Raw genomic sequence first — 15,540 nt, 5'->3', positions numbered from 1 at the left:
CTTACCACAAGTTGGAGGTAAAATGTCAAGAAAACTAGAAGAAGGACACGGGGAAAAATATGTGACAGCTTATCAGAAATGCTGGATCAAAAATTCTATGGCTATTGTCAATAAAATAGCCCATCTAGAATAATACAGTACTACAGGTACCATTTCCTCTATATATGTTTACAACCTGTAGAATACTTCCTTTGTTAATATTCTAGTTAAAAGTTATATCCTATGGGAAGTACAAAAAATACACACTAGAGTGTATGATGACTTTTTACACAATGATAATTAATCATCACATTTCATTAATAAATTATCAAGCGCTTGCAAGCTGTCCACAATCTTTTTCATCTAGTTTGCATATTTTATAATGGTGGAATAACATTTTAAAAAGTTTGAATAGGCACTTACTGGAATTACAGTTAATCCTGATACAGTCTAGATGGGGAAGAATAGATGAAAAATGAAAATTTATCCTTCAAGGTAATAGCTGCAGACATCCAATAAAATCACAGTCCACCCTTCCGGGGACAGACACATGCAAATATGGCCACTCCATATCATCAGTCTTTACATACTGTTATAACCCAGATATACTGCGATAAATCTTTATAAATAGAAACGACAAATAGGGTAAAAATGGCCAATTTCAAACAAAGCTACATGGTGACAAATCTAAGTGAAAAATCAGGATTAAATGTCAAAGATGCTTAACTGCAGCAGGCTGCAACTTTCTCCCCATCTGTGAAAGAACAGGTAATTTCTCTCAATGCAACTAGAAAGTGCTCCGTCACAATGGGTCATAGAGCAAGCCAGGCCACAATCAGACATCTTGGACAACTTATGTATAGTATACCTCAAAGGCTGATCTTTCAAAAACTAAGTAGTAAAATACAAAGCTCATTCCCCAGGCCTATAAACAGGGTTTTGTGGGTTTACATTTTCTTAATGTATAGACTTAAGAAATGGATAGTGACTACATTTAAAGCTACATTAATATACAGAAAATAATCACATACTTATAAACGCTGATAATTAGAGACTCCTGTCTATTTTCAGACTATTTCCTTGCCTGACTTAAAAAAAAAAAAAAAAAAAAAAAAAAAAAAGGAGGGGTGTTCGAAGAAGAAACAATATTGCTAGGGCATGGATTTATTTGCTTTCTTGAACTATAGAAGCAGGCAAAAACTGACAGAGGGTGGTGTTTTGTATATAAAGAGAATGACCTGATCTGTACCAGGATCCTCTGGTGGACTACCTGCATTTATTACTGTAAACTAATCTATGCCACGCTACTTGGTTTGTACAGCTACTCCTGGTTTATACCTTTGAGGAACATATATACCATCAAACCTAGATTTTGTTTCCATATAGCTGAGTTTGTCATGTGTCGTCAACCGCATCAGAAAAGTGGTTGCAAACAGCCAGGGACCAGCACCTGCACATCCCCTTTTACAGAAAGCGCTCCCGCGGGGGGAGGCGCGGCGCCGGGGGCGGCCCGCAGCCTGCAGGAGCCCCGGCTCGACGCTAGAGGGGGCTGTAAGAGAGGAGTAAACGAGGAAACCCTTCGCTTCTCCTTCTCCCTTCCGAAATCTCAACACCAGGGCGGTATTTCGGTGAGCTAACACTTTTATGAAGGGGAGGGTTAGGTGATTATTTTCTTTTTTTCCCCCCCATGCTTTCTAGAAATCATTTTATCTGCGATTAAAACAATAAAATACTTAATTCCCTTTAAAAAATAGCATTCCACTGAATGGGAAAGACTGCACTGAATGTGCATTTTCCTGAGTGTACTTCTGTTCTCTTTCACATCCTGACTTCGACTTATTCATAAGCACAGCAGAAGCGCTTTTATTTACTTTTTTGTTTTTTACACTAGAGAAAACCATAACCTAACATTTTGTCCATCATACTTCAAACCAGGAAACCAATTTTTTTCTGTAAAAGGGCTTGTGCCTCCTGTGTTCACACGGCTGTTTGCTGAGGGCCGCAGTCTTTGGGCATTGAAGGGTTGTGTTATCGTTCGATACTACAAAAATACCACTACAGAATTGTTTAAAAAAGAGGAAATGGATTTACTATAGATTTGACACCTAAAAAAAGGAGACCGAGAAATCCATCAGTGGGAATATCTAATTGCAACATTTTAGTGTTAAAACTAGAAATTCTTTGATACATTTGCATGTTGTACATTAATTGGTGGACGTAAAACTGAACTGACCTACACGCACGTTGTTTCTGCTTGCACATTTAAGTTGTGGAATTGACTGTGAAGAAGTTGTGGGGGGAGACCATACTTCCACAACAAAGAAGAAGAATTTACCACCTAAATACCACTGATGAACTAGTCTTCTCTTTTTAGAATACACAATCGTACAAAAGTATCGTGATGGATTATGTTAAGACTATATAAAAAATACAAAAATGCAACAGAAAACAAAATAAAGTATAAAAATGGGCATGTATTTGTGTGTGTATGTACATACGCAAATGTTGCATTGACATGTGTTTATATATCATTTCAGTTTACTTTTAATGTTAAAACAGGCTGTTTCATAAATGTTTGCAAGCAAAAAGAAAAATGTAAAGAAAATGTTAATTTCTTGGAGGAAGAGTTTGTTACCTAGGTTGACCGTTAGCTTAACTCGTCCTGCATCCAACTCTAAACGAAGGGTATCTGCAGATTCCCTAGAAGTAGTTGCCATTAAAATGCCATAAGCTCGCTGAGACCTGAACCGTAAAGAAACATCTTCGGCCTCTGTATGCATCACAACAGGGAGCTGTATTTTCATAAACATACTTCCATCATAGCTTAAAATTGTTGCCTCTGAAAACATAAAGGAGAAAATCAGTTAAAGAATTATATTGTATTTACTGAAATTGCTCAGAGAAGAGGATAAATGTATATTCACTCAGTATGACACAGAACAATGACATATTACATATCACAATTATTACTGGGAAACATAAGCAAAGTTGGGTTTGGTTTTTTTGTTAGGTTTTTGGGGGTTTTTTGTTTTGTCTTGTTTTGTTTTTTTTTTTAAGCTGCATATTCTGGTGCTTTTTAAAGAAACTAAATTGCTCTTTTAATGAACCAGCCATTCATGTATGCATCTTCAAGCAGATGGGTAGAATTACAAGTAAAGAAATGCTTGCAAGACTAGGCCTAGACTACTCAAAATAGGTCAAAGCCAGTAAAAGCTGTTCAGGTAAATCTTACAGCCTATTGAAAGGTCATGTCTGACTATCATCCACCTAGATAATGACCTTAGGATACTTCATCTATAAACCTATCAGAATTGTTACTACCACAGTTACAATCATCATCCAGTTAGCAAAAAGCTGCCTGAAATGAGTAAATATCCCCAGCATGGTTTGGACGGAGTGCAGATTGCTTCATGACCGCAATGACTGCAGTATGATAGAATCAAAAACGCTTGTACAAACGTTATGACAGCCTCAACAAGAGGATTGAGACTGGACTTGGCATATTGAGGGTAAGATCTTAAAACCCCTGAGACAAGCAAATAACTGTCACTTTCAGACATTACAGGAAACCCTCCTGGCGAGCAGCTCTGGCACAGAGCGGTCACAGTCTGTTAGACCCCAGAGCAACCAGCCACAAGTCTTTTCCCAGCCTCCAGGCTGGTAACAAGAAAGGTAGCAGAAAGACTGCATTTCTGCTCACAGGGAGGCACAGCAGTTCCTAGAAAGCAAAGGACACATCTGTTTCTGAAACATATTAGGAAGTTCTTTTTTGCAGGATGATCAAGCATTGTGGCCAGTTAACCACTACTACCTTTGGAAACAGCTCTTAGGCTCATGGATGGTGGCACATCGTGGTGGAAGAAGCAGTGAGCGAGCAACATCCTTTACCCCAAGCCAATAGTCAGTGGGCAGACTGCCAGGAATTTCAGTAGTATAACAGTAGTACACAAAACTAACCATACCTCATAACTAAAACCACTACCTGAATGGCAAAATATACTATCTGAATGTACACTGTTTCATGCACATCTGATTGTTTACCTACCACTAATTCATTAGAGACCTTCTAACTTCTTCCATGTATCTCCTACGTTCTTTAACCCACCCAAAACCTCTGAATCTTAGGGTGCTACAGAATCTTTCTTAGAAAAAGATGCAATCCTGATGGCACCTCAACTCACTGAAAAAAATATTAGTTACTTGCCCAATAACAGGCCAAACGAGCAACAAGCAGAAAGAGAAGACAGCAGAGAACATGTAAGGGAAGCTTCTCTATGCTTTAGTTTGCCACAGTATAATGGCAACACTTATCTACAACAAAGGTGTATTGTGGTCCCACATGCAATATTTTCAAGGACTGATACTACTGATACTATGTTTAATCAGTATTGTAACTAAAACAGTGTTAGAATATTTTTTTAAAACATCAATACTTGTGACAGTTTGTCAAAACCTTTTCCATTGCATATCTTGTATACTGTTAAAGATAGATAAGCTCTTCAAGACTTCCAGCCTACACAGTCCAGGGAAGGACAAAATGTTCCACTATGTGAGCATATTGGAGGCAAAAATGATAGATGGTATGTTCATTAATAATTCCAGACTTCCCCCATATAAATTTGAAGAAAACAGTCTGATGTTGGAAAAAAGGGAAAAGTGAAAGTCATTAGGTGTAACAGGTTATAAGAATACATTTACAGGTTTGATGATTTCTAACCATGCAGGTAGTAATGTTTTCTGCATATTCTAAACCTAAAATTTTTCTGTGAAGCAGATGAAATACTTAACTCTGAATGGCCTGATACGAGATTTCAAGTCAAAGAATTTTCATTGGGAGGTGAGTGGTTTTTTGATTGTTTGGTTTTGGGCAGGGGGAGGAAAGGGCAAGCAGGGGCTTCCAATTCATTCCTATATCTAGCGGTCTAGTCTGTGCATGAAAAGATCCCAAGATCTTTATCAAGGTAAACATGATTTAGGTAATTAAAGAAGTCTAGCATAAAAGTTTAAGTTACATGCTAATGTAAGAGAAAACAAAAGGTATTTTGTATTGTCTATTAAAAAAGGACACATTAATACTATTCAGGGTTTTCATAAACTGAGCAAAATCAGACGTTATAGGATGAACAGCATTCAACAGCACTAGAGGTCCGCTGCTAATAAATTATCTTATGGTAATATACAAGAAAGTTGTCAGAATCAGCACTGGTACTGTTTGCTGGCTTTCCTATAATTATTCAGTCTTTTAGAACATTACAGAAAAAGGAGAGAAGGAACTGTCTTAATTTAATCAGAGATGACCTGTGAGTATTTACCATCATGGTGAACAGACCTGATGTGATTAGATACTCAATCCTCCTAAACCATACTGTGCCAGTTATTTTGGAAACAGATGTTCCAAGAACAGGCCAAGGAGACTGAACGGAAGATCAAATGACTTAAAAGCTCTGGGGCAATGAGAAAACCCCATCATGTCAACTAGCTCCTTTCAATATGGGGAGTTCCAACTCACAGGCTTTCTAAAAAAAAAAAAAAAAAAAACAAACCTACAAAACTGGCAGGAAGCAGGGATGATTTGATCAAAGAAGATTTAGCACTGCCCTGAGAGCCGTAACTGAAGATTGGAGACACTACATATTCCTAAAATGAAAAATACAACTATGTTCAGTTTACTCACTTGAAATGAATCTGCTAGTACAAGTGTTGTTAGGAGAAACTTTGTTGTTAAACCATTATTAAATGATTCCTACATTAAGAAGGTTGAATGATACTTTGTCAATATTGTGTGCCCCTCTAAGGATGGCAAGCCGGGTTTTGCCATGTGAATCATCTGTCAGCTCAGCATCTCTTCCACTTGACTCAGCGTTGCTCTCAGCTCTGCAAATTTCCATGTTCTGTTGGTCTTGGCTGGTCAGAAAGCATCTAGTACTACATGTACGAGACCTTTGACATCCCAAGGAGTTCCCTCTTCCCTTACTGGTGTCTTTCTCGCAATTCTTTGTGGCAATGCCTTATTACCTGATCATTATGCTTGGTGGCATACATTAACAGAGAATTTTGTTTTTCAGACAGTAGGAAAAAACAGGTTTCAAGATGAAATAAGAAGGGCTTGTTTTGTTTTGACTTTCTTAGAACTAGAGATTGTTTCAGTTGTTTAATGGAACTGTTTCCATCCTGCAGTTACTTCAGTTGTCCAGAACGGACTCTTAATTTTCAAGGCCTTGTCAGTAAGATGGTGATCTGAACGAGGAGAGGCAATGGGGGTTACACCAGTTATGCAGACCTCGAAGGAACATTTTGGCTAAAAGCATGTATTAATTTTGGCGCCTAACTTCTACTTTTTTTGCTTTGGATCAACTAATTCCAAAGGGGTATGTGTCTCATCTTTCTTTGAGATCTACATTGCTAACTGTTCTCAGATAAGTGTTGGCAGAATGTCTTTTTTCTCTTGTTCAGCTTCCTCTTAATTATTAGATTAAATGCTAATAGACCATACGTTTAGCTCAGAATGTGCTATTCATTAAAAGAATCAGACTCTCCATGGCAGGGAATAATTATTTTACTACCACTTCAGTGTTCGAAACAGAACATTGAAAAGAAAAATAGCGGAAAACCCTTATAAAATATTACTGACAATTTTTTGTGGCAGCAAGGAAGTGCATGCAGTAGAGTTATTAACAAGAAATAAACAGTAAGATATAATTCAGAGATTGATAAAAAAATACTTTATACAATCTTTATTTAATATTTTTATAAATCTGACAATTAAAAACCCTTGCTGTTTCTGTGCTAAAAACCAGCCAAACAAACAAAACACCCAAACAAACCAAAACCCAAAAAACCACTGAAGGATTCAGCTCCCCTCTCCCTTTTTTTCTTCAATTTGTTTCTGGTTAAAATCTCCAGGGCTGGATACTCTTCCTTCTTATGTATATACTACCTCAGTCAGTGCTGTCTCTATCACCAGGGATGCACAGACTAGTACCGATATGAGAAGAGATTCAGGACCTTAATTGTCACTTAGGCTGGGATTACCTAAATGTTTATGGGGAGAAACAGAATTTTCTGAATAGATGCTATTCTTCAATTCACAGCTTATTTAAATTAAAGTGAAAGCAGTATGGACTAGGCATTTGAATTTAAGTGTTCTTCCTCATAAGTTTTGCAGTCAAGTTTGTGTTGTTTTTAACAACATGGTGCTTGGTAAGCATGGATGCTTACGGCATGTATTTTAATAAATAAAACAGAATCTTGTTTCCTCTGGACCCCTTGTGGTGCCCCTGAAGTCCTAAAGACAGAACTATTATTTTTTCCTGCTTTCTCAGTTTCAAAGTGTCTGCAGTAATACGAGGACTGTGTTGCAGCCCACAGAGCCATTTTTAAAGCATGAAATCACCCTCTGTGTCTGCTGTCTCCAAAATCACACACAAACTTTGCCCAGAAAGTGACAGACGATACAGTCCAGAGCCATGCCAGGAAGTATGTGAACAATCTGGGTGATCAATAACCAAGTATTCAGGTTTGCTCTCTGACCCTATTTTATTTACTAGTATAAGTAGAGCAACAATATCCTGCCCTGAAAACACTCAGTGATATATATGATTTTACTCCTATAAATTGTGTGGGTAGTCAAGTATATTGATGGCTACTGATTAAAACTTTTAGTTTTTGTTCTATTAATAGGCGTACACTCAGCTAAGCACTGTTTGCATGTTTTCTATGGCAGATCCTTCAGTCTGTCTGGGACCAAAGCTGCAGCCTTGGTGAATCACAAGAAACCTGTCCATCAATCTGATGGAAACAATTCTTGGTATGCAATTAATTACTAGATAATACGTGAACAGAAGTTGAAATGATTCCTCCCAATTTCTACAATGGTATTATTTCAGGACTGAGGTCCTAAGCCACACTGCAAAGGTGCTAGAACTTTAACACACAGGACCAACTATTTAATTTAAATCAGGGATGGAATTACTATAATATTTTGAACGCACGATTCTTCATACCATCTATCATCGTATCACCTGTATTTTTTTTTTTTTTTTAAATTTTAAAGCATCCAGAGATAATGCAAGGAATGAAAGCTATACTTCTTCATTTAACGTATACGTGTGTATGCAGGTGTGTGTGCATGCACAATGTGGACATCTACACACACACACTCTAATTTAAATATATTTTCTCCTCAGAAACATCACTTTGATAAATCTTTCTTTGCATGCCTACTTTTTCTTATCACTGTTTGATGAATTTACTCTTGTGCATTGTTCCTAGCCATCCAGTTAAAATTATACACCTGCAAAAGGCTTTGCCGAGAGGCAGTCAGATATTGGGATCCACAAAGTAAGATAGGACGCCAAATTATATTGCTGTGACATCTGTCCGTCCATCTGCTGTAGTTTCCATAATCTACTAAAGCCAATCTATGGATTATACTGATGTTTAACCTTACTGAAAATCAAGAATAAAATCAAGAATAACTTGCAACAGGATAAAAAGCACATGGATATAAAAAAAATATTAATTTTAAGTACACCGAAATTAGAACAGAACTGAGTTGCCTACCATGCTTTTTGTGCACTGATAAGCTGACCAAAATTATTTCAAATACTGCATTGTACATGATACATCCACATATGGATGTTAGTATTCCTATTTTAGGCGAAATAGTATGAAAAATAAATGACTACTAAAAAGTAGCTACATGCTTTTGTTTACTGAAGATAACCACTTAACATTAAGTATTCCAGTTGTTTAATCTCCAATATTTTATTCTAATGCTGTCTTTTCTTTGTGAAACTGTATTGTTTGTTGAAATGAACATGTTCCTATTTTATTTAAATTAGTTTGAACAATTATAATTGTGTTGCTTATATCACCAAATACAAAAGTTTATCAGTTACTGCACATGGGTAGTAGTTATAACAACTTTGTGTGGTAGGATGCCAACGTGTCACTTTCAGAATCCCAAAAGCTATAATCTTATTAATGCATGACCACTTGGGATATGAATACTACTGGAAGGAGATCTCCTTTCAATGTAGTTTCCTCCAGAGAGGGAAACCCAAGAGGAGGAAATGATCCCATACTGTCTGAACTGCCGCACATATTTCTGTTGGACAAGAACCAAATACCATTGCAGAGAAGCCAACACCACCACCATAGCACCACCATTCCCACGAGGCGAATGCACTGGGAAAAACAAGCTCTGTATTGGAAGACGGTTGAAAATAAAGTACGGGAAATAAAAAAGACAAAGGTTTCTATAGAAAATATTACCACCTGTCAAATATTTTTATGAGAAATTGCTATGATGAAGCCTGCTTTTAAGTTATTTTCAGATCTGCATGTGTTTTTGTCTCTAACGCACATGTTTCCTAGCTCTCAAGTTGAAAAAATGCAAATCCTATTTTTACTTCTGCCATATGTAATAGCAGAATTTTGCCACAGGGTGGTACACCAGACACGTTTAACTGAAGGCTTTTGTAATGCATCAGACAGCTCGGTTATGCCCTCTGCCAGCTTCACTCCACCAGTAACAGAACCATCTGGAGATCTCATAATAACTGGCCATAAGCCAACGGCATATATATTCGAAAAACAAGACAGAAAAAAAACAGAAGAAATTGAGAATCTACTTGCAAATGCTAATAATATGATGGTATTAATTCTACATAAATGCACGTCTATTTATATATAACTTAAACATTCCTCCGGTTTTTATTTTTAAAGAATACATTTTTGTTTCATCTTACTAACTAGAAAAATGAATCAAACTAGACCGAAAGAACTTATGTTCTGAGTAAATAAACTTTAGGTTTAGATTTCGGTTTGAAGAGAAACTGTACTGTGTCAATTGTGAGATGAAAAAATACAACTTCTCTCATTGAAGCATTTCCTATTCCAATAAGAATAAAAATAAACACCTAGAATATTAACTAAGCTTTTTTATTGTTTTCCTACTTGCATTAAAATCTTTTATTAGCGTACTGCAGTTTATTGAAAATTACAGAGTTTTCTTCCTATAAACTAACATCAACATCTGTCTTCCGTGCCACTATCCACCTTTTCAATTAAATAAATAGGGTTTGTCAACTATACACTTACCTTTTCTAGGCAAGAGGGATACTCAGTGATTTTAGATAAGTAAAAACTGTTTCCTTGGGTACTACAATCTTTAAAAAAAAAGTTAAGTAAGAAGAAAATAAGAAATATAGATTCCTACACTGATTTTGCTTTGACTCATGGCTGAAGTTCTGGCCATGGATTTAAGTGATACTGTGGAATTCAAAAGTAAATTTAATTACACAGTGGTATTAACATAAATAGGCAGAGAACAAGACCTAAGTTTGGAACTGGAATGTGACCATTTAGTAATGCAATAATAATTGAAATTACTTTCACAAAGCTTTTCAGAACTCAGCAATGTATGATGAGACACAAAAGGAGACATTTTCCAAGAGACATTTAGCAGTACTGACTCTCTGTCATAGTCAACTAATACTTCTTGCATCTTAGAAAATCCCCTATGATCTTTCCTCTAGAGTTACTACTTTCAGTCTAGAGCAGGGATCCATCTCACATCAAATGAAATCAAAGGTGTTTTTTCTGCCTCAGAAGAGTTAATGATATTTTACCATTTTTAATCATTGTGCAGGATTCTGTAAAGTAGAAATGCAGCCATCTCATGGAACCTACCTCTTCCGCATGATCTGCCAAGGTACCCTGTGCCAGAGCAATCACAAACATATCTGTTCCACCCATCCCTGCATACACCATTGTTTTTACAGGGGTTGCTAAGGCAAGGTTTTGCAGTTTCTCTTGAGCATGAGGGTTTTACTCCAGCTGTACTTTGAATTTCAGCCATCTGTCGAATATCTTTGCTTTGACCATCAATAAATAAATCTCTAATGCAGCCCACGTATCCATAATTGAGAAGTGCTGTCCACACTTCTGTTGGGAAGACGAGGCCTGCTTTATTTTCCGGTAAGCCTCCAAGATACAAGTCATCATCCAAGTCAAGGATTTCACTTTCCCCTGGCGCAGTATATGGTGTACGTAATGTGTTCACAGATATGGTCCCTGAAAAGAAAAGACAACAAAATGCATGATTTGCAAGACATTGAAAAGATTTTGGTACTGCTGTTTTACTCATTAATCTACATGCCACATTAGCTCCTGGCGAATATCTATAAACAAAACATAGGTATTCTATTTGTACAGCTATACAATAATAAATACACTTCATTATTTTAATTACAATATAGTAAAATATTGTCAGGAAGTAAACAATGTAAAAACATATATGCACAATACTGCATAGTCACAATATAAAAAAAAAGTCAAAATCACCTTACCAATCTTGTAGGGGTAGGGGGAATGCATTTCGGTTATTTTCAGAAATATCCTGCTTGTGCAACAAAAAAACCCCTCTTCACTACCTCATATGTGCTTCAAAGCATTAAGGCTGAGGTTGCATTGATAGGTTGCAACCTGGGAGGCAAATCTGTGTCTTTGGTTTGGATCCAAAGACACAGTATTTTAAAAGACTCTCACCACTTTCAGTGGGCTTTGGATAAGATTTTTTCGTTAAGTGCAGAAGGAAAATACTCTCATCAGCTGCCAGACAGGCAATCATTAAGAAGATAGTGATGTGCTCCTAGAGGGAAAATCAATGCCTCTGACACTTACCTCAAAATGTGTGCATGTTACAAAAGAGAGGGAGAGAGGATGTATATAGAATCTCAGGAAATCAAAAGTATCTTTTCCATTTAAGTTTAAAAAGTAAGCAAAGAAAATTAAGCCTAAAATAAAGTTCTGTTTCTACAAAGTGTCTGAACAAGGAAACTGTAATCAACTGTAAAGATCCTCTTTGTTGTACTTTTAAAAAGTAATGAGGTATCCAATTCTTACAATTTGAATAGGCAGAAAACCAAATTTAGTACATGGAGTCACAGAACATAGTTATGTCAACCAAATTTAGTTTTATTTACTAAGTAAAATCACTTGAAAAAAGAATCTTCATGTAGATCTTCACAGAAGTGACTCCTTACCATTCTATATGGGTGCAAAAGCAAGGAAAATATAAATCAAAACATTATATAGGTCACTAGATTATTATAATGCACCAGCCACATTATGCAACACTGTTACCCTCTGGACACACTATTGAAAGTGTATTAATGGTGATTCTTCAGTGTCTTGTCACATTTACCACAATGTATTTATCATACATATAAACATAAAACTAACATGATTCACTATTTCCACTGTCAGCATGGCACAGAATCCAGAATATAATACTAATTATCTAAAATACTTTCACTGCGGTGGGAGTGGTGCATGAGAATAATAAATGCAGAATTTTTATAGCATAAATACTAAAATGTGAGTTTTAAGCAAACAGAGGCAGCTCAGAAAAACATCATTCTCTTGGATACATCCTAAAATTTAGGCTTCTCTTTTAGCAATGAAGAGGAGTCCTGTGGGAACTACACATTTTGTTCTTTTGTTGGTTTAATAGGTTAACTTCAAGAACATGGACAGAATAAATATCTAAACAATTTGGACCTTTAGTAAACGGTCTTTGGGGTAGAGGTCTCGGGAGATCCAATTCCCTTGTGAGACTTGAGACATATGGATTTTAGAAGGGCTGGATACTACCACTACTATAAACAGTCTCCCTATTATCAGAAGAGATCTAAAAACGTTAAAAAAAAAAAAAAAAAAGGGTTTGCATGCATCTTTATGAGCATGTTTGAGGATGTTTGAGGATGTGGTCAGTTTTCCCTTTTATCCATTATCAGAAATGTTTTCTCTGTCAGTTGAATAATCACATAAAGTGAACTTCCAGTCTTAACTGTAAAAAAGAGGCATGTTGAACCAAGATCCTTTTTCTTCCAAATCTCCACCTGTTTAAAACTGATAAGACTATTATATTTTGCTAACTCTAAATATTTGTATTGCTACAGATTTGACCTTAGGCATACAAGCATAAACATTTTGAGGTTTAATTTTATTAATCAGCAGCCTCAAAGACACCTGTGAATGACCTGTTAAACCAAGATCACTAACTTTTCTGAGTATCCTAGGTATCAAGAAGGACTGCTTACAGGCAATAGATCATTTCTCCTTTAAGAAAAATTAAAGAGTCTGTAAACATAAATCATACTTGCACTCACAGTATTTCTTACTACTATTGCTGCTTTCTCCCACCTGTTGCTTTACAGGCTAATTTAGGACCAAATGCTTTAAACCTATGTTCAGGCAGCATTTGCACTGACACAAGTTAACTCAGCTGCAGCCTCCAACCCTCAAGGTCATGAATTTGCACAGTGCTGTTTTCTGCTGGACAAAGACACTTGTGTTTTTCAAGCTATCCATGACGGTAGAAGACATCTAGGGCTCCATTTTTATTTAAAAAAAAAAAAAAAAAAATCAACTAAGTCTCGATGGCTTTCAATGCACAGGAAAAGACAGGTAAATCTCAGCCAGTGTAGTTGCGACATTAACATAGTGGTTCAAAATGTAAGTTTTGCAAGCACAGAAGACTGAGAAAAGCGAATGAGAAAGGGAACTGTAGATCACCACTACACTCCGGTGACTGTGAATTATAGTTAGGTGATAGATTGAAGCAGGAAAATTTTCTTCTGTGTATCATGAAGGATTACCCTGGAGAGAGCTTAAGTATTATTTTGAATAGATGTCAACAGCTTCTTAAAGAAATGAACCTTTCCTTTCCACAAGAAATGATACCACATAAAATACTCCTTGGGAGAAGCCCTCTGAGATCTTAGTTTAATCATAGCATCTAATGACTACGGGTAGAAAAATATGACAGGCAACAACTCTTCTGTGCATCTTTTTCATGCCTTGGAAGGCCATGGAACCCCTATTACCCAGCTGGACTATCTCCAATTTACTGCTGGACATATCCGTGACACTTAACTGACCTACATACTGTGTGTACCCTTAATCAAACAACTAAGTTAGCTTTATTTAATCGTTTTTGTTGAGAGCTACACTAAGTCAAATAGCACCTGCAGAAGATTCAAAGCTTAATGACTCACTCTGGCTCAGCTCTTATGTAGGAGCTTGACCAAAATATCATGCAACACACTGTCTAGAACAAGAACTATGGCTATAATACAAATAGGCTTTAGTCTAGCTAATAGCAGAAAACCCATGCCTGGGTACCAAGATTTTCATGCTATCGGTTACCAAGTTATCCTAGTTTCCAGCTGAACTTCTAACAGCATGTCCAGGCAGCCAAACAACCATCGCTGCTGTTCGTATCCAAATTACCTTTTATGTATCTCTGATAGGTAATGTAAACTTTACTCACTAATTGCTTTGTAAATGGAGGTGACAAAAATCCAAGAAAAATAAGGGGAATGAAAGAAGACTTCCAAAATACATTAAAAAAAAAAAAAAGGGTTTTTTTTGAAATAAAATGCAAAACTCAAGTTCATACAACATGGGCCTACAGAAAATAAATAATGCGTCTATAAACACCTTTGGATTCACAGTGCATCCAGAGCTGTGACACAGAGGTAGAGTGTGCTGTTTCATCTAGCTGGGTTTTTTTGTTGTTTTGTTTGTTTGGTTGTTTTTTTTAAGCCTGTCATCTTTCTTAAGGGAGAGTTTTCATATTCTACTGAAACCACCTCAGGTTGGACCTCATGACAATGGTAGATGCTACCACAGAATCTGGGGACAGTAATGCACACCCCCTTTGCTGGATTTCAATCCTGCTTTCTCTAGGAATTATAGGCAGATTGAAAGGAATTTTCTGTCAAATCACTAGCATGCTCCAATACATTTGGATGTTTCTACTTATGAATGTGAAAAGACATCACTTTCCAAAGAAGCAGGAAGAAGGGAAGCTAATGGATCATACAAATGTCTTATGTGGCCCGCACAGGAAAAGGTTAATAATTTGCCCTGTAAAGATAATGTAACATCAACCCTTCTCACACCAGAATTGTCAAGTTGGATAAGAGGGAAAAGAATGGGACATATCTTGTTTTACAAAATAACCTAAAAGACAACAGAATATGATGAGGAGGCAGCAGATTCAGAAGAGCATTGGCCTCTCAACATAAAGAGAAAACAATAACCTTAAATTGTAAAATCTTTGTAGTAAGAACCATCCTTTCAGTTATATCTTTGCATAGTACCTAGCATAAAAGCACGCATAACCAGATCCGTAGTTATACTATTCCTTTGAAAAGAGCAACACTGAGGCAATAATGTCTGCCAGGAAACAAGCAGCTTCCTTGCAAAGTTTTTTAATACTCAAAGTAGGAAATATTGCCTGTATTTCTACCAGAAAGAGAAAGAAATGGGAAAAAGCTGATGGCTTTGGTTTGTCCAACCTGAAAGAAGAAAAAGGGGAAGACTGAAAGGCAAGAAGGTGTGGGGCAATTTATTTAGTCTGGAAATTCATGATCTAACTTCAGGCTATAAAAACAGGTGGCATTTCTTATCTCCAGAAACTGGACATAAATTTAAGGGTCCTATAATGCCCTATGGGTGCTTTGATTCTACAGCATTTCACCTGAG

General features: G+C 36.6%; 1 protein-coding gene across 21 annotated transcripts in view; it reads right to left on the bottom strand.

Annotated features, from left to right (window-relative positions):
* The window catches only part of NRXN1 (neurexin 1), a gene marked incomplete at its 5' end in the record, with an annotated part of 720,955 nt that overhangs the window by 404,755 nt on the left and 300,660 nt on the right, over positions 1-15,540 (bottom strand). For 13 of the 21 annotated variants that reach the window (XM_082305200.1, XM_082305203.1, XM_082305199.1 and 10 more), the window contains 3 exons: positions 403-429; positions 2,615-2,818; positions 10,675-11,058. In XM_082305200.1, coding sequence (XP_082161326.1) covers positions 403-429; positions 2,615-2,818; positions 10,675-11,058 — 615 coding nt within the window. The remainder of the gene's footprint in view (positions 1-402; positions 430-2,614; positions 2,819-10,674; positions 11,059-15,540) is intronic. The other 8 variants (XM_082305202.1, XM_082305188.1, XM_082305181.1 and 5 more) reach the window with 1 other exon arrangement.

Source organism: Platalea leucorodia (assembly GCF_965183815.1).
Source record: "Platalea leucorodia genome assembly, chromosome: 3".
NCBI classification, from domain to species: Eukaryota; Metazoa; Chordata; class Aves; order Pelecaniformes; family Threskiornithidae; genus Platalea; species Platalea leucorodia.
This window is presented reverse-complemented; position numbering and strand designations above follow the sequence as displayed.